General features: G+C 40.1%; 3 protein-coding genes across 6 annotated transcripts; 2 read left to right on the forward strand and 1 right to left on the reverse strand.

Moving 5' to 3' along the window:
• The first annotated feature begins 235 nt into the window (after positions 1-235).
• Positions 236-4,592, forward strand: gstt2 (glutathione S-transferase theta 2). The gene is made up of 5 exons (XM_020649777.3): positions 236-486; positions 961-1,048; positions 1,287-1,437; positions 2,322-2,498; positions 2,587-4,592. Exons 1-5 carry the CDS (start codon positions 363-365, stop codon positions 2,731-2,733), a joined length of 687 nt encoding a protein of 228 aa, XP_020505433.1. The 5' UTR covers positions 236-362; the 3' UTR covers positions 2,734-4,592.
• A 1,254-nt stretch (positions 4,593-5,846) lies between these two features.
• chek2 (checkpoint kinase 2) lies at positions 5,847-14,191 on the reverse strand. 3 transcript variants are annotated; one of them, XM_020649736.3, is made up of 16 exons: positions 14,054-14,139; positions 13,735-13,779; positions 13,121-13,424; positions 12,390-12,514; positions 12,159-12,291; positions 10,860-10,950; positions 10,663-10,759; positions 10,321-10,374; positions 9,524-9,588; positions 9,185-9,284; positions 8,510-8,596; positions 8,239-8,402; positions 7,917-8,032; positions 7,735-7,820; positions 6,828-6,962; positions 5,847-6,720 (listed from the first exon to the last, which is right to left on the reverse strand). In XM_020649736.3, the coding sequence occupies exons 3-16, from the start codon at positions 13,413-13,415 to the stop codon at positions 6,601-6,603; spliced, it is 1,668 nt and encodes a 555-aa protein (XP_020505392.1). In that variant the 5' UTR covers positions 13,416-13,424; positions 13,735-13,779; positions 14,054-14,139; the 3' UTR covers positions 5,847-6,600. The 3 variants fall into 3 exon arrangements, with proteins under 3 accessions (XP_020505392.1, XP_020505389.1, XP_020505393.1); XM_020649733.3 differs by lacking the exon at positions 13,735-13,779 and having other exon boundaries at positions 14,054-14,191; XM_020649737.3 differs by lacking the exons at positions 13,735-13,779; positions 14,054-14,139 and adding an exon at positions 14,155-14,180.
• Positions 14,192-14,247: 56 nt separating this feature from the next.
• Positions 14,248-23,845, forward strand: entr1 (endosome associated trafficking regulator 1). 2 transcript variants are annotated; one of them, XM_020649773.3, is made up of 10 exons: positions 14,248-14,457; positions 16,589-16,728; positions 16,808-16,903; positions 16,984-17,132; positions 17,787-17,916; positions 19,002-19,075; positions 19,163-19,274; positions 20,059-20,121; positions 20,582-20,721; positions 21,086-23,845. In XM_020649773.3, the coding sequence occupies exons 1-10, from the start codon at positions 14,412-14,414 to the stop codon at positions 21,174-21,176; spliced, it is 1,041 nt and encodes a 346-aa protein (XP_020505429.1). In that variant the 5' UTR covers positions 14,248-14,411; the 3' UTR covers positions 21,177-23,845. The 2 variants fall into 2 exon arrangements, with proteins under 2 accessions (XP_020505429.1, XP_020505431.1); XM_020649775.3 differs by having other exon boundaries at positions 17,005-17,132.
• Positions 23,846-24,060: the final 215 nt, after the last annotated feature.

The following is a 24,060-nucleotide window of genomic DNA, read 5'->3' on the forward strand; positions in this document are numbered from 1 at the left end:
ATTTGTGTGTGCGGGGCAAACATTGTGTCCTGTTGCTGCAGAAGGAGTGAGTGGGCGTGTCTTACCCCCCTGCCCCCCTCCCTCTCGAAGTTGATACATTGACATTTTAAAGGCATTTAAAAAAAAAAAATCCAGGGTAGAGCAGTACACCTGAAAATGTGGGGTTTAGTTACCCTTTAACAGGCCGGTTCAGGACTTCTGCATTATCACGAGAAGCCTTTGGGGGCGCAGCAGAGCAACAGACGCCATTAACAAACACCTGAGACAAACTGAGGAAGAAAGTCAGCTGTTTCTCTGTTTGTTGTTGTCTCTCTTCTATTGATTGTTTCTCCCTTTATCCCGTGTAGAACGACTCAGTTTCCATGGCAAGTCGTCGGCTTGTTGAGGTGTATTTGGACCTCATGTCGCAGCCCTGCCGGGCGATACACATCCTGCTCAACTGCAACAAAATTCCGCACACGGTCCGCAGCGTGGCGTTGAGAAAAGGTGAGCAAGGATACTAACTGTGTACTAAGTCATGGGATAACTACTTATCTATTAATTTGTTAAGACAAATAAACCGATATGAAAGGTGGTCAGTGAGTCGCATAAGTTTACAGTTTCGTTACTTTCTGCTTTCCGCACAAATCACCTCTGCCCTGAAGACCTTTGACCCAGATCACATAAATGGTCACTGCAATAAAACCTCATTTACTTAAAATGCGGTTTTCTTTTAAGATTTACAAATATGTTATGTTCTTGATAATCAAACCAGGTACAAGTTAAATGTACCTTCTGACTATTTCGGCACATAAGGAACCTAAAAAGCAGTGTTGTGATTCAATAATATTTGCCTTTAACAAATTGTATTCGTCAAACAGGTGCGTGAAGTGGCAGACATTTTTGGTCGTGTGATGACCAGCGTACAGGTAGGCTATTACTAAATCTGGTTGACGTTTATTGACGCTGTAATTTATGCAGGAGAACAGAGGACTCCAGACTTTACGAAGTTGAACCCTATGCAGAAAGTTCCTGTCATGGAGGACAACGGCTTCGTCCTTACTGAGAGGTACAGACACGCACAGGGATCTGAGTGTCCTGTGTTGTTTTAGTGGTTAGTTTCCTTCTGACTTTCTGTGTGTGTGTGTGTGTGTGTGTGTGTGTGTGTGTGTGTGTGTGTGTGTGTGTGTGTGTGTGTGTGTGTGTGTGTGTGTGTGTGTGTGTGTGTGTGTGTGTGTGTGTGTGTGTGTGTGTGTGTGTGTGTGTGTGTGTGTGTGTGTGTGTGTGTGTGTGTGTGTGTCTCAAAGTGATGCTATCATGAAGTACCTGGCCACCAAGTATGCCATTCCAGAGCACTGGTATCCCCGTCAACCAGAGAGACGAGCCAGAGTGGACGAATACACAGCCTGGCATCACACTAACACACGACCCCACGCTGCCAGAGTCTTTATACTGGAGGTAAACGAATATATACTGTATATACAGACACACAATACTTGAGATGATCCAGATTCATGTATTCCATAACACTGCCCTTCAGTATTTCTCCTCCTCCCATTGTTTACCTTTTGGTGATTAGGTTATAATACCTCTTAAAGTTTCACAAAGCAGATCATCCGTACCTTGTGTATGATTGATAATTTGGCTCCAACACCTTGGAAGAATGAACAACATGGATTAGAGAACTGATTAGTCAGTAGGTATTAATCAAAGATCGTACTCAGTCAATTCTGATTCTCGATTCTGTTCAAATCACGTGTATTTTTGTGAAAGTGTAAGCGCCACAATTTTTTTTTTGTCACATCACAAACTTCTGGGCGTTGCTGAAAGTGTAGCATGGGGTAAGGTGAACATTATCAGTTACAAATAAATACAGTTTATTTGCTCTAGTCAGATTGCAGTCGCAGTTTTTTGTTTTGACGTTTTAACTTTAAAATTTGTATTTTAAAGGCAGGCTTGGCAGGTTTATTTGTATAGCATGTATATATGTTTCAAAGTGCTTCACGCAAGACTTTAAAAGCATCATGACGAAGGGTAAATAAATGCATTATAAGACAAGGTTTGAAAATGTTTAAAAGAAGCCAATAAAAAGTCAAGAGAAGACAGACTAAACACAGCTAACACTGTAGATTAAATACAATAAGTTATCAAACATAAGGGTAAAAGTCACAGTACAGTACCATATAATCAGAGAAAGTTGATGAGATCCTCACACTGGTCCTCATAAAGATACAACTATAACAGCACACAAACATACCCACACAAAAAATACATTACGTATTCACAATAAAAAAAATGCATTGACCAGTTTAAGTGAGAAACTCTCCATTCATTTGTCCCAGGTGCTCCTCCCAGCTCAGACAGGCTCTCATGTTGACGAGGTGCGTTTGAATCGTGCTCTCTCTCAGCTCCAAGACACTTTGGACAAACTGGAGTCCATGTTTCTCCGCCGACAGCCTTTTCTCTGCGGTGATGACATCACTGTGGCCGACCTTCTTGCCGTCTGTGAGCTCATGCAGGTCAGAGGCTCTGATTGGTCAAGATATTGATTGATGTAGTTTGGCAGTTGTTTGTCTATCTGAGCATGATCCGCGTGTCCCTCTGCAGCCTATGGTAGGAGGAAGAGACGTCCTGCAGCAGCGTCCTCAGCTGCAGCACTGGAGGAGCAGAGTTCAGTCCGCCGTTGGCGATTCCTTTGACAAAGCGCACGCTGTCCTGTACGCTGCCAGAGACCGCCGCAAAGCCAAGCTGTGAAATCATCACAGGGGGACGGCTAACAGAAGTGACACAGGAAAGCAGGTCCTGATGAAGTAGGAACAAATAGTTCTCAGCGTAGAGCGACAGGGTGATTCGTTTTTAAACAAAGAGAGAAGAATGATGGTAATGAAGATTACAGGTGATGTTCAGGTGTTTGATCTCTCCTGTGGACTCACTTCTTCTTGATTCAACCTTTAATCAGTAATCAGAGAGTAAACCAGAGTCACAAACACGTTTCCTGCATAATCAGATGATGTATTTTTAATCACTGACTTATTTTATTTTAAAAACATGCCCGACTCACTGAAATCTTTGAAGCTGTTGAAGAGTAAAAGAAAATCAAATACAAGATAAAACATAAGCTAAAATACAATAAGCCATATTGAACAGAATAAAAAATAACAGTACAGTAAGAGAAGCATAGACACTTTTTAATTTATCGTATGAGTTAGAAGCTTTGATTGAGCAGAACCTGCTGTTTGTTTGAAGTCTTTGAATCATAAAAAAAGGAACGCTGGTTCTCCAGGTTTTTTCTGGACTTCAGAGGCAGAGAACAAAACTGAACCAAGACCAGCTGAGGGGTCTGTGGCCTGTTGCACAGCTCTGTTTAAGTTTTGTGTTAAGATTGGGTGCAAAGTCTACATTACACCCTACGTTCGGTTGAAACTAAATCAGTTAGTTTGTAACTTAAGTTGTGTCATTGTTTGGTTGCACCACAGAGACGTAAAGTTCATCTTAACTAGTAGAGCTTAGCACCCAAATGAACCAAAATATTGTTGCAGAAATGATAAATTATGTTTTTGGTTCATGTGACCAATCAGTTTAAAACCTTTCTCTCAATGCAGTACTTATTAAAGGGTAACCTTTCATGCCTAAGTATCTCTGCACTGACAAATGTCTGAAATTAACATCCGTTAACTGCCATTAATTAACAAAAATCAATGACAATGTCTGTAGAATAAAATGGCACATAATGATTTGATGAAAATCAATTTCCCTTCAGCATTAAAAAATAAAATAATTTTTATTGAGATTTACGGGGATTGAGTTTGCCGAAAAACGAATCATGATGAAGGTATGTAAAGAAGTAAATATGCAAGCTTTGTTAGGTGTCAAGAGAAGAAAACAAACACTTTTCAAATGCTTGTTTGATGAATGGAGGTTGGTTCATTTCATGTGCCTTTCAGGTAGTCAGTGAAACTAAACGCTAATTAGCTTAAACAACACGGCGTCAAGCTGATTCATGGCTCAAGTTGAAATGTTTGATCTGTATTATGGATTGTCAGCTGCACTTTTATCCATATGTGTTTATTGAGATCAATAAATCATCATTGGATTACCAGTGATGGGAGTTGGTATGTCCGACACGGACTGTTTCTCCTGCATACACCAAAGCCTGCTAATATGTGATTGGTCAATACAACTCAGACTACAGTACAAATGCACTACAAACATAAACCAGAGCACTTCCATTGTGGCAATCCAGACCCTGGTCTACAGACTCTACATGTCTATGTAGAATCTTTGTGTCAATAGGGCATAAACTCCTAAATCAAAGATTGAATCAAACTAGGCTATGTTCAAATTTGACCATAATCTCTTGCTGGACTCATTAGGAATGTAGAAATAGAATCCCGGCAGAATTGTACATTGTTGGAGTAAAGATCTGCTAACTTGACTGGTGAGGTGAGGTTTCTTCTGGTCTTAGTGAGGCAACTGGTCACATCAATTTACTGATCTGGTATTTAGCTAACGTGTTGTTTAACATTGTGAAGCGGGTCTTAGATCTGCAGTTCATCGTGATTTCAAATCATCTTTGTAATGAAGAGAAATAAAGTTTATAACATTTTATTGAAGTTTTTCTCGTCTGTTTGATTTGTTTACCGGCCCCATGACGCCTGTGCAACAACACACAACCCAAAAGTGTGACGTTGTATCGACAGGCCATACAGTTAAGCTATTGTCATGTGACCTGAAAGATGTCGCATGTGTCACAGTTTGCTCACATAGATCACATGTACTTTAAGAGACGCTGCTTGGGGCCCCAGGCCAGAAGGGCCTTCTTCAGGCTTTGTTTGGGCATGTCCCACTGTGCCTCTCACACCTCCACTATCTATAATGCAATGTAATCCTCACGTAGGGACACCTATATTTCTCCAGACACAATGTGTAAGTGCAGGGCATAATGACACTGCTGGAAAAATCACAATCTGTGAGACTGGGAAAAACTCTCAAATGTGCTTCTACAAACTTCTAAAGTACATAGAACACAATTAACCATCTGGTTCCTCCTAAGAAGGAGGTTTAAGGAGAATATGACTTTTTTTGTGGTGTTAGAAAGTATCTGCAGAACAATCAGGGTAAAGCAAGTTAAGCACACTGCACTGACAGAAGAAGTTGGGTTAACCTTGGGGGTACCTGTGGTTTGGATTTGTTCAACCAAGAAAGTGATGTCAACCTAAATTAAAAGCATCAATCTGGATACTTTTTTTTCAAGATTTATGTTTGGGGCTGTTTATGCCTATATTTGAGAGACAGGACAGTTGATGTTTGAAACGGAGCTCATGATATTTAATGAATGAAATCCTCTACCTTTCAGCTTAACTCGTGTGATATTTAGGCAGGTCGTTACACCAGAAGACATGTGAAGCTACAAAGGCAACACCACAAAACTTTTTCACCTTTTGAAACAATATCACCCGTTAGAACACGTCCAAGGAAAGAAATGACCAAAGGTCCCAAACGACTGTTAGTGTTAACCTTTAGCAAGCACCGGGCCAGTAAGGGTTACTCCTCAGAAAAAACAGTCATATCAGCATTCTCCATTACCGTGCACTGATCTTATATGATTGTGATATGTTCCTCTCTTCAAGTATAATTTGTCATGCTCTGATAATAAAGTAAGGTTCAACCACAATTAACCATCTGGTTTCTTCAACTTTCACTGAGGAGAAAAAAAATCTGCCTTTAAGAGAGATTGACTGACATTTTTCTTGATACTTACGGATAATGACTGATATGCAATGTTTAATCGTGACAACATTATTTTGTCGTATCGTCCAGCCATATATAAAAAACTCAGTGAAATATATAAAAGGCAAAGGCAAAGATTGAAAAATACAAAAGCCATATGGTCTTTATTGTGACTCACTGATCAGCTGCCTGATCTGTACGACAACAGAGTTGCGACAGAAACATGTCTCACTCAACTACTTCAAGTCAGCTACAGAAAGATTGAAGTTTTTTTTTTAATACTTAAAACAATCACTTGTGGATGAGGTCTGTTCAGATAGCCCACATCATATGTGATTTAAATTGGGTTATTGATCTGATCTATGCAAATTCAATTATTACAATACTCTGCTTTCATTCAACAGCACATTATCCCTGTATCTTCTGGCAAATATACTGAATTAAATTCAATTGTACTTTTCTCAACTGTGATATATTTATCAATGTATTTTTCTTATTATAATGTACTGTCTAATGTACATCATATTATGATGAATATATTCAAACTAATTATCAAAGTAGCTTAGAGTGAGATATCTTGCTTCGCCCTTATCTCTGATTAGCAGGATCATAGATATGGATGTAAATATGAAAGAGACACCAATGAATCCTGTTACAATGGAAAACTTTCATGTGATAATGCTAACAGTTATAACCTTTTTACATGAAATGTTTGAAATTACATAAGATATAAGAGACATTTTTATTACAAGAAAATAAAAAGTTTTGTTTCATAATAAGATGAAAAACAATAGAACAATAAACTGTTTACTTAACGACCTGAGACCGCACTATTCTTGCTCCGCTGGCAGCAAAACTGGGTTCAGAACAGAGCTGATTCTGATTGGTCCATTACAGCGGGGCAGGGGGTGGGGCTTGGCATCTTTTCGCTGGGTGTTCCTCACCCTCATCATCTCCTTCATCCCTTCCCCGTTTCCTCCCTGAGTGTCCTGACTCTGCTGATTCAGGGTTCTGATGAGGGGAGGAGTCAGGGTTACTTATTTAAAGGCTGTGGAGTAAGTAAACATTTGTATTCTGGTAAAAAGGGAACGACTGAATGTGTGTGTGCATGTGGTTACCATTGCAGCAGCAACCTCAGCAACAGCAGCCTTATAGTCATCAGCTGCATCACCTGCAGCAGCATCGGCGTTGAAGTCATCAGCTGTAGCAGGGGGGTACATGAGTGCGAAAGCCAACTCAGTCATTTTGGTATCCTAACCACAATCAGAGAAAAAAAAGTCAGTCTGAGCAGCAGAGACATGCTAAGCCTGAGTCTCCTATCCTGCAACTGGGCCTTGCTCCCATAACCTCCACTTTGTAGCACCAATCTAATCTTGGGTACCGGGTAACATTTGATTTTAGTATCTTTTTGTTTTGAAGTGTTTAATATCCATTAATGTCAATGAAATGATCATAAAAACTGGTTGCCTTGAACATATGAAAAAGGGCCCCAAAAGGTTTTTGAAGTCAACTGATTATGAGCAGGACTCTTTCTTGTGCTTCTGACTTAACAATATAAATGAAGTACAAATACTACAGGAACTTGTATAATTAAAGAAATAAGACTTGTGATGTGTAATATGCAGTATTATTAACAAGAAGTATAATAAGTAGGTATATAATTGTTTTCTTTAAACACTCTGCTCAACCACTTCATTTACTTTGTGTTTGTAGTTTAAAGTATCGTTAAGCATGTGGTATGTCAAAGAGAACCACAATAATGTTTTTTGAAAGAGTAATTAAAGCTAACCAGGTTTCTTTGGTAGCTTGCCTGTAGTATAAGAAATGCCCGTGTTGTGGCCTTGCTGTCAGAGACCTAACATGCTTCAGTTGTAATTAGAAGAGTCGAAGAATATCAACAGTTTGTCCCTGGATCAAAGCACATTTCAATTCATAGTTAACAAAATCTACATTTGTACCAGTGTTTTACTGCTCTAGTAGTGTTGTAGATGTACCTTAGTAGTGTTGTGCATGAGGTTTAGTTACCTGTAACCAGGGGTGTTTCAGAGCCTCCTCAATAGTCATCCTCTTACTAGGATCAACCACAAGAAGCTTCCTTACTACGTCCTTCGCTGTGAACACATACGCGCATGCGCGCGCACACACACACACACACTGAGTACCAATAGTATAGTAGTAATAGTATCATACTTTAGTAACAGCAGTACCTTGATCCGATACGCTTCTCCACTTTGCCTGCACCATTGTGAATTCTCCTCCAATTATTTGTTCCGTAATTGTTTTTTTGCTGAAGCTCTCGTGAAATGGAGGATAGCCCCCCAGACTAGAGACAGAGAGACAGGTTGAGAGAGAATTTTAAGTATAAAGTATGACAACCAGACAGAAATTGAAAGGTAGAGAGAGAAAGAGACACGTGTAGAGACAGGTTTGGTCATAGAAAGGTAAAGAGAAAGACAGGTGGAGAGAAACTAATACTTAAGTCACAGTAAGAGAGGGAGGGGGACAGGTCTGTGAGACGAGCAAGCCTACCAGACAAAGAGCAGGACTCCGAGGCTCCACGCGTCCACAGCTAGGCTGTAACCTGTGGTCGAGGCGTGAGTGAAGACTTCAGGAGCTAGGTAATTAGGAGTTCCACATAGAGTCCTCATCAACATCGCCTCCTCCAAGATCCTAGATTGGTTAAAGTCTGTCACCTGACGCACAAAAACCACACACATGCAAAAAAGATACAGCCAGGTGTTACTGTAGCTATGAGACGGTAAAGATGAGGATGATGATTTGATGATGAAGGTGTTTGTACCTTGATGAGACAGATGTCGTTCTGTGAAGACAGCAGGACGTTTTCTGGTTTCAGGTCTCGGTGGATGATCCCCTTATTGTGGAGGTACTGCAGAAACACACACACACGTACGCACACACGTACGCACACACGCACACACACGCACACACGCGCACACACGCACACACACGCACACACACGCACACACACGCACACACACGCACACACACTTAGGCTTGTTTACAAAAGAATGATCCTTTGAAAACTGATTCATTTTCCGTTTTGGTTTTCAAAAAACGTCTGCGTTCAGGCAACAACATTTTGCACAAAGACACAAAAAAAAGGGACTGAAAACGCTGTAGTATACATGCCTAGTGGGCCTATAACTATTTGTATTCATGTCATGGTTCAGTGCATGCAATCACACATAGCAGTATTCACACCCCAATATTGAAGTGATGAAAGTGTTCATACACTTGTCCCAGCCTCTGTGCCAGTCCATGGTCCCTTACTGTCACACACGAGTGGTCATATCAACTATGTGACTGCACACTTCATAAATATTGTGAATTTGATTGATCTTGTTTTTGTGCTTTTTTTTTTTTCTTTCTTGTTTTCTTTGTATGGACCCCAGGAAGAATAGTTTGTACAAGAATGTGTTTCCTGGTTTCCACAGTAACTGTTTCTGTTTCTCACCTGAACGGCTTTAAGCATCTGGAAGAAGTAAAGTTTAGCGACATTCTCTTTAAGCTGCTGCTGTGACTTGACTCTATTGAACAACTCTCCACCCTCCATCCTGATAGACAGACAGGCAGAGAAACAGACAGCGGGGGGAGGTAAAGCAGGTCAGAGAGAGACAAAAATTCACTCTCCTATCCTTACTATTGGCCATCGACCACTTCTGTTTGTTGCTCTACTGTCTCTGTCTCTAAAATTGATTTGATCAAATGAAGCTGGATGTTACAGAATAAAACAATAGACAATAAGATTATTTAAAAAAAAAATGTAATGGAGAAAATGGCTTATGTTACTCACAGCTCCAACACGATGTAGTAGCTGTCATCTGTCTGATAAAAGTCCTCCGTCTTAATGAGGCAAGGCTGCATGAGAGGAGAGGAGACAAACCATAAGAGGAGACAAGGAGAAGTGAGGAGAGTAGATGGGCGGAGGAAAGGAGGATGGAGAGGGCCAAGGAGTAGCAAAGGAAACAAGAAGTTAAAAAAACAGTTAAGAAGAGAAGACATGAATTGAAAAAAACATGAAACAAGAGAGGAGGAGGCAAAACCAGGGGAGAAGACAAGTAAAGATAGGGGGAGTAATAAGATAAAAATAGGAGAAACCAGGAGAACAGATGAGAAAATGATGAGACAATGGGAGGGGTAAAGGAAACAAGGAGATGATGAGGGGAAATAAGGTCAGAAAACAAGGAAAGGTGAGGAGAAAGACGGGTAGATGACGGCGGATGGATGGTGTGAGAGGGAGGAGGAAGAAATAAGTAATGAAGAGAGATACTAAGACAAAAAGATCCAATGAGGAGAATACAAAAAGAGAAGGAGGGGAAAAAGGGAAAGGAATAAAAGTCAAGGAAAGAAAGAAAAGGAAACGGGGCGAGAAATCAAGGAAAAGGAGAAAACCGAAACAATGGAGAGAGAGGAGACGAGAAGGAGAGGAAATATATAGAAAAGAAACAAATGAAAGAGATGAGAAGGGTAAAGGAGAATAGAGAAGGAAAAGAGGAAGGAGGAAAGGAAACAGGGAGATGAGAATACACTTAAAACTTGATGACAAAGGTTTGCCAGTAAACAGCTCTTCTTCTTTGGTTTCGGACTCACATGGTTGATTCTCTGCAGAATCTCGATTTCTGTTTGTGCGTTTCTTATCGCAGTCTGTCATTGGAAATAAAAAACAGATCACATGATCATCATTGTTGTCCGCTATTGGCACTGGAAAAGGCAGGTATTTTTTGGGGCAATTTGACCATAGCCCAAATCTAATACATCCATTAAATGAAGCACAATGCTGAATGCCATGTTTGTAGATTTTTGAAGTCTTTCTCAGTTGTACCTTTTAACTGCTACATCCGGCAAAGGAATCAAAGAAGGAAGTGAGGGAAGGTAGAGGGGATGAAAGACGGACAGTTCTCATCCAATCAGAGAGCAGTTCAGATGACTCACCCCTTCAGACTGAAAGTTCTTCTTGTTTATTATTTTGACAGCAAATCTTTTGCAGGTGGATCTCTCGAAGGCCAGTTTGACTTCGCCACACACTCCTCTGAAACACACAGAAACAAGCACATACATTCTGGCGTAAGAAGCAGCGGTGCAGGGCAAAGGAAGTGACATCACAGAAGTACGTCCAGAGTCAGACTCACGTGCCAATCCGCCGTGTCAGCACATATTTCTCCTGAAGCGCTTTGGGTAAACTGGACTGATCATCCGTCATCAGATCGATGTAGACAAAGACTGAAGGCAGAAAGACAGACAGACGATGAAGTGACACTTGGTTATTAGAGTTCAGTAAAGGGTTGCACCAGCTATGCGCACGTTTAAGAGTAAATTCTAACTTATGATAGAGTTTATGCACTGCTTCCATTTTAAGTGTTGCACCAGGTAAGATAGTTTTTAGGCATGAGTTATAACTTAAATCTTACACCTAGCTCCTATAGACCAATTTGGAGTAGACATCATGTTTACATCACATCAGTTGCTGGTGGCGAGAAACACAGAGATGCAGACTACATCTTTGGTTTAAGGGATAGAATGTCTTGTTCCGTTGGATGTCAGAACAGGAATGCGAAAAACAGTACCAATTTCAAATTTTATCACCTCTATATTTGATAGAGGCAAAATGTAGACGTACAGCCGCTAGCTAAGCAATAAGTCGGTCCTCAATACAGCTGAACCATCTGACGCCGAATGTCATCAATGTGCACAAACGTGAAAACGGGCTTTTAGGTGGAAAGTCCTCTGTAAAATATGGTGGTCAAGGACGGTGTATCGTTTTAAAAGGTGGTGATAACTTGGAGGATGAGGAGAAACAGAAGATTTTACCAGCTGTTTGGCGTCGGTTCTCCGTGATAGATTACATCCCTCAGAAATGTATGGTGCCTTTTATTTGTACTCCTGCTCTCATTTTGGATGTGCAGAGAAAACGCCAAGCTACCAACAAATGAGTAGCTTTAAATTACCTTGTGATTAAGTTGAAGATTTTACCACTCATTGCCACTGTTGTTATTTTACACCAGCTGTAGATTAAGGTAATAGCTGTTGTTATTACTTAATCATGACACTTTGTCATAGTTTAAATACATTTTCGTTGATTAACTGCAGTTAATGGAAGTTATTTTTATCTGTGAATGGTAGTTATTTAGTCTGTTCAGAGACAATTAAGCATGAGAGGCATCACTGTAATGAACACTGCATTGAAAAAAATCAATGATTGGCAGTAGGAACTATCTGCAACAACATTTTGGTTAGTTTGGACGTTACCCTCTACAAGCTAAGATGAACCTTACCTCTCTGTGGTGCACAATGACACAAATTACGTTAGAACGTATCTAGTTTTAACGTAGGACTAAGTGTAGACTTAACACCATAACTTAAGAAAGAACTTACACTTAGCTGGTGCAACAGGCCACAGGTGTGTATTGAAGTTTTTCAGTCTCTCTAACCTTTGTTGCGTATTTCAGACAGTGCGAGCACTGCGTTGTTAACAAGCGGTAACTTCTTGTCTTTGCCGATCAGGGTCCCGTCAATAAATGTCCCGTTGTTACTGTAATCTTCCACAAACACCTCGCTGCCCTCCTGAGACACACAAAAGACATTTTTTTCAGTCAGACATACAACAGTAATCAGGTAGTGAGTCAGGTAATCAGGTACTAGCCAACATGAAGTTATCTCACTCTGTAGATCCTGAAGTGTTTTTTGCTGTAGATTCTGAATTTTTTGGATCCTCTTTCATCCGGATCATCCAGAACATAGTTACACTTAGAGTCCCGTCCAAACAGGTACTGATCCTCTACACAGTCTGTACACAAACAAACAATAAGTTAATCATTTAAACCTGGCTTCAGATGCAGAACTGGTGCCTGACATCTCATCCCCACCATGGCTTCTTCACCCCTCCCTCCAGTAAGCACTCGCTTCAAATCGTCTTGCTACTGCAATTGCGCCGATACTCTCGCCATCTAAACAAGATATTTAAGGTCTGGTCTCCCTTGCTCTCTCCCCGTCAATGCTAAACTGTTCCACTGTGCGCCACTACAGGCATGCTAGAGCACTTCTGATATGAAGGCTGGATTTGCAGCATTTTTCTTTTGCTGTTTTCTGAGCATGTGTGCTTTTGACTCTGCATTGTGATTATACAAGCAGAGTGAATGCAGTTGTTTTATTTTTTGCAGCACTTTTTCTTTCATTCATTTTTGTTTCCGTCTGTTTCTGAATTGGCAACATGTTTCCCCTAATGTAAATCATCTGGGCTGTTGCAGGTGTATCACATTATGAGCAGTATAATTAGTAGTATTGAATCTGTGCCAATTTAGCACTAATGTAAGGACTAATAGTAGTACTAGGGACCAGTGTAAACATCACTTAATCCACTTAAAGCATTTAAGGATAAAAAGAGTGGACTCACCCTGGCTTCTGAAGCCTCGGGCCATGGGCAGCAGACGACCCCAGGGTTGTATTTCCGGCTCCTCCGGGACAGATGCCAGGGTGACAGGGATGGTGTCCACACTGCTCAGCGTCCCTGATCCACTGGATGACTGGCTTGCCGAGGTAGGCCCACTAGAGGAACTGGAACCAGTCTGGGACTGGGATTTAGACTGGGCTTGGGATGGAGACAGGGTGGACTGGGTGGCCTGAGCCTGGGACGGGGACAGAGAAGCAGACTGGGGCTGCTCCCCCTCCTGAGAAATCTCTTTGGACATCCTTCAGCTCTTTAGTTAGAAACATCACATCATACTGGTTATATTGGGTTTCTGAACACCAGTGATTTTTTTTTTTTTTTCATCCAGCCGCCTTAAGTTTTACTTATTTACCGCCAGGGGCACAACAAAACAGCTCCTCGCCAAACCACGTTTCGAAACCGTGCAATTTAAAGTAACTTCGACAATCAACTACTTTAACACACATGGAAAATTTTAGAAATTTTTTATAAAATATCTCATTAGCGACTCATTATTTCGGGACAAATCAAAACTTTGAATTATGAGCAAATTTCAAGCGTGCTCTGAGAGAGTCACTTACAGCCTCATGTCACATCCATAGGTGATAATCTGTGCAGGTGTCCGGCTGATGAGGCAAGGTTACATTAAAGGATTTGTAAATGCAGTTCTCTGTGGGATATGATGCTCTCATTTAAAATTGAAGACCGAATAAAAAAAAAAAAACATGTCTGAACTTGTTCGGGGATCTTCTAGTTCAATAACCCTGCCCCGAAGGAGACTATGACAGCCGAGCAGGAGTGCAGCGTTTAACATCACAATTACTTTTCACTAGTTTTTCCGGGAACGAAATGCAAAAACAATTCACTTCCGACTCCGACACACATATTACAACCACTCACCGGAACTCCTCCACCACACCTCCTAGTTTCTGTATGTAAACAACCCGTTCTCCAATGAATAAACAACATGTGTGGATATTTTTTTTTTATTATTTTTTTACCGGGATCACAGAGAGGAAACGTTTTGTCGAAATTCCCCTGTAGCGTCACGTGACTAATCCAGCCAATGAAAAGTGACTAAAATTGGTCACGTGAGTTCGGGTGCTGACGGGTAAACTTCCGGGTATGTTTTTCGTCTTGCAGGGAGACACTCAGCGGGACCCCCCCCTCCCCAAAGAGGACATGATGAATGTGATCAATAACTGACTGAGGCCTCTTGGAAAACCCTGTATACCTGTCTATCCACCTGCCTGACGTCATGTCCAAACAGAAAGGTTCAGCTAAAACCCTGATCATCACAGACGGTCAGTGGAGAGTTTGTTATCTATTTGTTATTTATTCATAATGTGTGAAGCCTTAATGTCATCCCTGCTGTGTAGTTATTTTCAACTCGTTATTTATCTGTTTACTAATCATTTTCTAAAATCTAAGGTGTGAAAAGCTCCGGTATGATCAGCATCATGTCGGCACAAAGTCAGATACTAAACGATGATGAACATAGGACTGTTCATCCTGAGCTGAAAGAGGGTGGATGTTGAGCTATTATGCATTAGGTAATGGTCAAATTATCAATTTGCTATTACTGTAGACTGTATCTTACAATTACAGTTATCAACCGAAGTACCTCAAACCAGCAAATGATGGTCCTATTTACAGTTAAACTCTGTCCATCACTCCCAGACTGAGGCAGAATCCCTCAGTCACACTTCTTTCTTCTTTGTCTGGATTATTGTAAGTCCAGAAAGTGGAGTCCTGTCTGGGGGAATCAAGCAAAGCCCTGGTCAGGTCCCAGCATGTGCAGAAATCAGCTGCTGGGGTTCTCACCTGCACTAAGCCCTAGCTGGCCTAGCAGGACATCACCCTCACCCTCACCCACCTGCACTGTCCCCAGACCAAGTCTTGAATCACATACAAAATCCTCCTCCTCACCTAAAAAAAGAAAATCACTGCACAACTCCTGAGAACCAACCTGTTCTACTCAGCGTATGGACTCCCAGACCCAGACAAACACTGTTGTGTGTTACTTCTTCTTCCCTGATGTGAAGCACTCTTTGGTACCTTGAGAGGAGCTATATAAATTCAAGCTATCATTATTATTATTATTATTATTAGTAGTAGTAGTAGTAGTATCTCAATTAGGTATTTTTCTTGTTTTTGTGTCACTTGTGAGTGTCATGCAACTGTAACAAGAAAAGTTATTTTGTATGTATTCCTAATCATATTTGACTGGTAATTAATTTGAGTTTGATTTATGAAAAGCCCACAAAATAGATTAATTATATATATTTTATACAGGTGTGTATATTATTTTATCATAAAATATCACATTTCATGAATTTTGATATACTTCCACCACCATGATGGGAAGTATCCGCCATGTTACAGTCCCAAGAAGCTTTTACTTTGTAGGTAAACTGTAGATATGCACAATCAAATTGCACTATGTTTTGGTTGTTTCCTAGCAATGTCAAAACCTTTTTGCAAACAAAATAGCATAATTTACATCACCTTGGTAACAAGGCTAGCGTTAGTTGATAACTTTTCTTTGCTAACCCTTCGCTTTTCTCCAGCTCCACGCTGTTTTCCAAATAAGGAAAACAATAATATGAAAAAAGGCAACAGAGAAAATGCCAAAATCTAGGCTTAAAAAAGGTGGTATTTTAACCAATGGGTTCCCTAATTGCTCCTTTTTTCTCCTTTATATAGTCCCCTTTTTCTGCTGAAATTTGGAAATGATCAGCTACTGCAGCTCTAAAATCTACTGTATAATCTCTCTGGAATAAACACGAACTGTTTACATTTTCTTGTGGAAGAACTCCCCTGTCTTGGTACAACAGGTGAAGTTCATCTCCCCTGAAACCTCTGCCAGATTCCCCCTCCAGGTCAAATGAGATTTCAAAAAAGGCATTAAAACAGGACAACCTGAAGGCAGTATTATCTGGAGTCTTTCTACCAGAGTGAAGTCCATTAAAAAGCTTTTAACAGATTAAACATTACTTCAAAGAATCAACACTCTTTCATATTATGGTCACTTGTGTTATTTGAAATGTTCTATTTTTAAATGTCTGTTATGTGAGCATGATGTCAGAGGAAAATATTGACAGTTTAAATAAACTGAAGGTTCTTTTCAAGATTCTTGATGCATTAAATAGTTCTTTTAGTGGTGAAATTTACAGTCAAATGAATGAAATGACAAACTGCCTGCTCTGGAACCATCAGGCATTTAACGGGAGCTGCAAGTGTTATTTTCAGTGACAATGATCATGCAGAGTCTAGACCCAATGGAGCACAAGTATACATTTTAGACACATGATTGAATTAAAATGCCGCCAGAGCCTTTCCCTGTCTGAATGTCGTCTCTATTGGTGCTGTCGTCTGTGATGTGATGTTTCCCCCTTCTGATCTGATATCCATTGCATCTAAATCCTTAAGCAGATGAGGAGGTCGATGCTGAGGAGCTGAATCCGTTCTCCTTCAAAGAGTTTTTACGCTGGAAGAACCAGGATCCAGATGAGGAGCCAGACCAAAACCAAGACCAACACCAATATGTAGACAATAAGCTGACACAGAGCAAGGTATTTTAACTACACCTTTTTAAACAGGTGAAAAAATACATTACATTTATTGTATCTCTCTTTTTGTCTCCGTCTGTAGTCAAGTGGTTATCAGAGGTTGTTCGATGTCGGTAACGTGACTTTTGACCCTGAGATCAGGAGCTGTTTCTTCTCCGAGCCCTCTCTGGCACAACAGGTACAGTGACATCGTCAATGAAATCATCTTGTAATCCCTCATACTCTCTCCGTAATAACCAATAAAATAACCGATAACAGTCAGAGATACATGTATCTCAGTCTAACCAGGGAGAGGAGGAGGAGGAGGAATGGGGGCGGAGCTTTCTGTCAGGTGTAGACAGCACCTCCTCCCTTTGCACAGAGGGGGAGGAGGAGGAGGAGGAGGATGGGGAGGAAGAGGAGACCAGGTAAGTGGATTTTGCCGCTTACTGAGTTGTTCTGCTGTAAACTGAGCTTAATGCTTCCCTGCCTTCTCCCACAAAATGAGACCTTTGGCTGTTATTGACTACATATATTCTCTGTTGTAGTGGACTATCTGTGTAGCCGGTTGGAAGGGAGAAAGTATATGGATGTTGTATCTGGAATTAACTCAGCGATCTGTAGTAGGGAGTTTTTCTTGGTTTATCTACACAAATGAAAGTGAGGTTTATTTGCTTGTATAGAGACGTTACTCTGATTTACATATAAACCAGGTATAAGAAGTATTGATTTTTTTGATCATATATGGACAAGAGGTTGGAGTTGGCCAAGAATTATCGTTGAAGTTCTAAATGCGTTCTCACATTGGCACACCCCGACTTTATGCGGAAAGTTTACAAGTTTAATCAGTGTGCAATTTATTAGGACCCTCATTCCCTAAAACTAAATCTAACTAATCCTTCAGTGTTTTAATAACTCATCCTTATATTGAAACACAAACTTACCATTCAGCCTTTAAAATGTATTACAGTATTGTTGTATTAGGCCAACTTTGTTTTAGCAGTTGTTTCCAAAAAAAAAAAGTGGACAGAGTTTTAATCACAGCAACCTTTAACCCCCTTTTTCATTTCTGAATGAAACAGGTTCTCATCAAAACTTGAAGTCCAGCAGAAAGGAGGAGTAGAGAACTATGAAGGAGACGATGAGACCTCTATTGCTGAACCGGTCACCTCCTGCAGACGGAAGAGCGGGAGGATCAGTCAAATACAACAGGTAACGTTCAACAGATGTACTGCTTTCAAATTTTATATGGGGAGGTAAAGCTCGACATGAAACGTTGCTTGAAAGTCCGAGATAAGGGGCCCAGTAATAAACCAATCAAATGGTTTATTATTGGGCAGCAACAGACTTACAAAAATAGTTTCAGGCCCCTCAAATAGATTGGTGCAATGCAGAGGCAAAGTTATGTAAACTGTTATCACTCCCTGTGCTGATTACAAAAATACTCCCTATGATACCCATCATACTTTTCCTCCATTCCGGTAGTCAATCAATCAATCAATATTTGTATAGCTCCAACTCATAACAAGTGTTATCTGGAGACGCTTTACAAAAGAGTATATGGGATAATATGCAGGAAGGATTTCTCCTTTGTATTGTAGTAAGTTCCACACTAAGGATTTGGATACAATTTAGACAGGCATTTAATCTTTCTGACCTTTTTATGTTAAGTCCCATACAAACAATCAAGACAAAACAATCTAGACAAAATATGAACAAGAGCTAGTGTCAGACATATCAGAAGTTACATGGGACAGGGCTGTTACCTGGGTTAATGGAACCTCTTCTTGTGCACATCTAAATTTGATACAATTTAAAATAGTTAGGTCAGACAGGCCAAAATATACCCTGACCTAGATGAGATGTGTGATAGTTTTAGAGTTGCTAAAGCGGACTTTACTCGCATTTTTTGGTTGTGTTCCAAGTTGAGAGTTTTGGATATCAATATTTGGGGCTTTTGGGCTGAATTTACAACCTAGCCCCACATTGGCCGTATTTGGGGTGCAAGATTATGATGCTATAACACCCAGGAATAAGGAAAAAACTATTGCTTTTGCAACCCTGATAGCTCGAAGGAGAATACTTTCAGAATGAAAATCTTTAAAACCACCAAGGGCATCATTGTGGCTTAGACTTTGTCTAAAAGTAATGTAAACATTGTAAAATGCTGCAATTCAGCTTAAATTGAATAAAACAATAAAGCAAATATATATATATACGGTAGTTTGGTTTTACTGGGTAGTAATGTTAGACGTTGTCCTCTGAAGGGATTGAAATAGAATTCTTGTGGGTTGCAGTTGAAGGATGAGAACATGTCCTTAAGGAGAACCATCAGGGAACTTCAAAAGAAATCAGATGATAATGACCGCAGGTGAGAACGAAGTTACAGCTCAACTGTACCAACCCCACTAGTATGAGCATTTTCCCATCATGCCTCTGTGCTTGTCCTCGCTGTCAGAGTGTTGGACCTGTCTGAGGAGCTGCTCCAGAGGAGGCGTCAGGAGGAGAGGGAGGCTCAGGATCTGGAGAGCATGGTTCACTCTGTGGAGCAGAACCTCCACCTGATGACGGTACATTTCAATGAACATATACAGCTCACATAAGCTGGTCACAGCTTTAGAAAAACATCTGATATGAGCTCAATGTTAAAGTGTATTTTCTTCTTGTTTTATGTGGCTCTCTTATCAGTGTTTATGGTCAACGTAGTCAAGAAGAGCAATCATTTTATTTGGTTTCATTGTAAGACATTAGCTGCAGCACATATAAATAAAGATAGATACCACTGTCATCTAAAAACTCTAAAATGTATCCTCATCTATAAAGATAAATGTATATTGTCGCTATAAGAGCAAAAAAAAGCACTAGAGAGTCTGTTCCACCAAAATTACACATTTTACTTGTGTAATTGTTTTTAATATGAACATCCAGCCAAGCATACTACTTGCTGCTCTGCCAGGAAAAATGTTAGTAATCTACCAATCAGAGATGTTAAGTGCTGCAAGGTCAACCCTGATATTGATTCATTTTTTTATTGACCGGTATCTATATTTTAAATATGTTAATAAAATAATTGAAGATAGCTAAAAACAATAATAAAGTGAACCGAAACAACAATAGTTGTTAACACATTCTACACAAAGTGTATTTCCTCGAGTATACCTTTTGGGGTATAAGATAAAGCAACTGGAACTTGATTATAAACCTGGTCCCTGTAGTGGCAATGCATAGAGTACCTCCAGTTGTCTCCAGTCTATGGCAAAAGTAGAAATGTAGCTTTATCCAGGTTGGGCCTACCTGTTAGACAGTCGTGTGTTCTTTGTATCCCTAAACTGAGAGTGTTTGTGTCTTTCATAGAAGCGAGCAGTGAAAGCAGAGAGCAGTGTTTCCAAACTGAAGGTGGAGCTGCAGCAGCTGCAGGTCGGTTTTGTAAAGATGTCATTTATTTTTACTGTTTCAACAGAGGTCTAATTAAGTACAATGGAAAATTTAACAGAACTGTGTTTAAAGGGGTTAGGTATGTAAAAACATTTGGTCGTCATCTCTCAGTCGGAAGGTCGAGGGTTCGATCCCCAGCTCCTCCAGCAACATGTCCGATTTGTCCATGGGCAAGACACTTAACCCTGTATTTCTCCCACTGCTTCGTCGTCGGCGGTGGCGTATCAATAGGATTAGTTACGTCTGATTGTCTCACTACATAGCGACCACTGCCATCAGTGTGTGAATGTGTAGGTTTGACATGCGGCATAGAAGCGCTTTGAGTAGTCTGAAGACTAGAAAAGCGCCATAGCTCTAGTCCATTTACCATTTACACTGCAAGAATAAAACAATCGTTTAAATCCTGTTTGTGATTCTGTTGATCAATAAATGTGTGTTTCAGGTGGAGGTTGAATCTTTGCGGTTGGAGAATGACAGTCTGAAGGCAGCAGAGTCGGAAGTTGTCATGACGATGAGACACAATGCTCAGATGGCGTCTAAGTACCTTAACAAATCGGCGAGCCTTGCCCACTCATCCATCCGGTCAGTACCTTGTGAACTATCATGCTAATGCTAATGTTACATTTCTGTCATATTACTGAGCTTACATGGGGTACAGTAAGCAGAACGGGACAAACCTGATGAGATGTGGCTCATAAAGCCGCTATTGAAGAACTGTTTTGACTGATAACACATACTGTTCTCATATTTTAGTAACTTTGGGTTTAAAAGTAAAAAGGCAGCATATTAAAACACCCTGAAACAACTACTGTAATAATGCAGTAATTTTTGTTTCGAACAAAATGCTAGCAAATTAAGATTTTCTGAATCTCTTAGGAAATGTTTATGAATTTTTAGGGTCCCTTTTGTTGAAAAAAGATGGGTAATTACATTTTCATGTCTGCAGGCAGCTGTTGGGGGAAGCGGAGACACTCCATTTGGTCTCTCAGCTGCTTCAGTCCATCGACAAGATTTCCAACATTCAGTCAGATTCCTGAAGTCCCCGAGACCCACTTCAGAGCTTCAGACGTCCACTTGAACCTCATTTTTGAGACAGGAAGGAGATGGTATTTGTCATGGAGCGGCCCTGATATGATGAACTTTGTGGTCTGCAGGTCCAAGTCATTTCATATCCTCTCATTGTCCAGTGGAAATATCCTCAATTCTTAAATTTCGCCTCCTCTCCTGGCATCTTAGGCCATCCTATCTAAGAGCAAGCAGAGGAGGAGACGCAAGGAGAGAGATGTTCAAGACCAGAGGTGTCTAACAAAATGACAATGCAGGCATGTATGAAAAAATGTTGTAAAGTAAGAATGCTTTCACAAATACAAATTGTTTTTTTTTATCAATTTACAAAATGCCAAGTGAGCTTACAGAAGAAAGATCTAAATCAAATCAATATTTGGTGTGACTACCCTTTGCCTTCAAAACAGCATCTTATAGGTATACTAGTCAGGGATTTTGTAGAATTATAGTAATGGGTATGATTAACCAATTATAGCAAACAGGAGCTAATGATCATCATTTTCATATGTAGGTTGAAACGCAGTCATTAAGTGGAACAGAAACAGCTGTGTAGGGGGCTTAAAACTGGGTGAGGTAAAGCCTACTACCACGGTGAGGTTATGGAAGAGTTTCATGCCACAGGACATACACCTTGGCAAGAATGAGCACAGCAACAAGTCAGAAGGTTGTTACACTACATCAACTAGGCCTCTCCCAGGCAAAGATTTCAAAGCAGGCGGGGGTTTTAAGATGTCGCAGTTCAAGCTTGTTTGAAGAAGCACAAAGAAACAGGCAACGTTGAGGACTGTAAACGCAGTGGTCAGCCAAGGAAACTTAGTGCAGCAGATGAAAGACACATTAGCTTACTTCTCTTCGAAATCGGAAGATGTCCAGCAGTGCCATCAGCTCAGAACTGGCAGAAACCAGTGGGACCCAGGTACACCCATCTACTGTCCAGAGAAGTCTGGTCGGCCAAAAAGCCATACTTCTGACGTGGAAACAAGTCCAAGCGACTCAAAATGCACAGAAATGGAGGAAGTGGGGTGCAGAAAATTGGCAGAAGGTGCTCTGGACTGATGAGTCAAAATTTTAAATATTTATCTGTAACAGAAAGTAGTTTGTTCGCCAAAGGGCTGGAGAGCAGTACAGTAATAAGTGTCTGCAGGCAACAGTGAAGCATGGTGGAGGTTCCTTGCAAGTTTGGGGCTGCATTTCTGCAAATGGAGTTGGGGATTTGGTCAGGATTATTGGTGTCCTTAATGCTGAGAAATACAAGCAGTTACTCATCCATCATGCAATACCATCAGGGAGGCGTCTGATTGGTCCCAAATTTATTCCCAAACATACAGACAATGTCATTAAGAACGTACTTCAGCATAAAGGCAAGTTTGGCAAGGCAAGTTTATTTATATAGCACATTTCAACAACAAGGCAATTCAAAGTGCTTCACACAGGACATCAAAAGCATCATGACAGAGGAAAGAAAAGAAACATTAAAATAGAAAATTTAAAAATCACTGAAATTATTAAATCTGAAAATATCTTCAAATAAAAATAATTCAAATGAAATTAATTGAAATAAATTAAGTTAAAATATAGAAAGAGTTAAAAGTTACAGTGCAGAGTTAAAGTTTAAAATTCTATTAAAATTGTTTAATTGAAGGCAACTGTAAACAGGTGTGCCTTCAACCTCGATTTAAAAGAGCCAAGGGTTTCAACAGACCTGCAGTTTTCTGGGAGTTTGTTCCAGATATAGGGAGCATAAAGAAGAACAAGGAGGCCTGGAAGTGATGGTATGTCCCGCACAGAGTACTGATCTCAACATTATCGAGTGTGTCTGGGATTACATAAAGACACGGAAGGATTTGAGACAGCCTACATCCACAAAAGGTCTGTGGTTAGTTCTCCAAGATGTTTGGAACAACCTACTGTCGAGATCTTTAAAAAACTGTCTGCAAGTGTATCTAGAGGAATTGATGATGTTTTGAAGGCCAAGAGTGGTCACAACAAATATTTATTTGATTTAGATATTTCTTCTGTTCATTCACTTTGCATTTTGTAAAGATAATCTAACACTAATTGTGAAAGCATTCTTATTTTACAGCATTTTTTTCACACCTGCCCAAAATGTTTGCACATTACTGTGTATATGAAAATAAGTGCCATTCCTCCCTTTAGTAACATTTGCCTGTGTGTCGGCTTAAATCAGAGAGAAGGGTAATGAAAAGTGTCTTGCATCATTTTTTTGTGGGGGGTGGGAGTATTGTTAGAACTTTTTAATGCCTTTACTTTAGAGGACACAGCAGTGGATAGTAGGGAATTGTTAGGAAAGAGTGGGGTATATGAATGCACAGAAGAGGCAGGAGGACAGAGGAGAACGGGTGAGAGAGACAAACATTGAACATTTGCATAAAAAAAAATATATATCATATCTCTTTGAAGGGTCTTTTATTTTGAAACATTTTAGCTGATTTTTACCATCCAAATTCAAACTGTGTGTTTTAACAGAAAACTTTCTATCTTGCCAAGAAAATACATGCGTTGAGTAAAGAAGCTCCCCCCAAATTATTCCCTTACACAGCTGCTGAAACCAAGAAAACTAATTCATATTCATATAGTAAATTCATATTTTTAAATAAATGTATATTGATGACACAGCAAACTTGTGTAATAATTGTGGTTCTTATCACACCTTTTAAGGTCTTCTTTTGGCTATGCACGTCATGGTCAAGAGACCCATGCAGGTCTATTTTATTATAGTCGATCAGGTCTTGATCAAGTGTGGAATTGTTTTCAATTTATTAATTAATATTTGGAGTTGTTTTAACCACCAAGTGAAGTATCAGAATGGTACAATGAACCAGACAAATAATCAAC

The sequence above is a fragment of the Labrus bergylta genome, chromosome 2 (genome assembly GCF_963930695.1).
Source record: "Labrus bergylta chromosome 2, fLabBer1.1, whole genome shotgun sequence".
In the NCBI taxonomy this organism is placed as follows: domain Eukaryota; kingdom Metazoa; phylum Chordata; class Actinopteri; order Labriformes; family Labridae; genus Labrus; species Labrus bergylta.

Coding starts and splice junctions, on each gene's coding strand:
- gstt2 (XM_020649777.3), top strand. CDS start 363: ATGGCAAGTCGTCGGCTTGTTGAGGTGTATTTGGACCTCATGTCGCAG. Junction 1,438..2,321: donor CCAGAGTCTTTATACTGGAG/GTAAACGAATAT, acceptor CATTTGTCCCAG/GTGCTCCTCCCAGCTCAGAC. Junction 2,499..2,586: donor CCGTCTGTGAGCTCATGCAG/GTCAGAGGCTCT, acceptor GTCCCTCTGCAG/CCTATGGTAGGAGGAAGAGA.
- chek2 (XM_020649733.3), bottom strand. CDS start 13,415: ATGTCCAAAGAGATTTCTCAGGAGGGGGAGCAGCCCCAGTCTGCTTCT. Junction 10,951..12,158: donor GTCTGAAATACGCAACAAAG/GTTAGAGAGACT, acceptor TTCTGCCTTCAG/TCTTTGTCTACATCGATCTG. Junction 10,375..10,662: donor AGAACTTTCAGTCTGAAGGG/GTGAGTCATCTG, acceptor TTCCAATGACAG/ACTGCGATAAGAAACGCACA.
- entr1 (XM_020649773.3), top strand. CDS start 14,412: ATGTCCAAACAGAAAGGTTCAGCTAAAACCCTGATCATCACAGACG. Junction 20,122..20,581: donor TGGAGCTGCAGCAGCTGCAG/GTCGGTTTTGTA, acceptor TGTGTGTTTCAG/GTGGAGGTTGAATCTTTGCG. Junction 20,722..21,085: donor CTTGCCCACTCATCCATCCG/GTCAGTACCTTG, acceptor TCATGTCTGCAG/GCAGCTGTTGGGGGAAGCGG.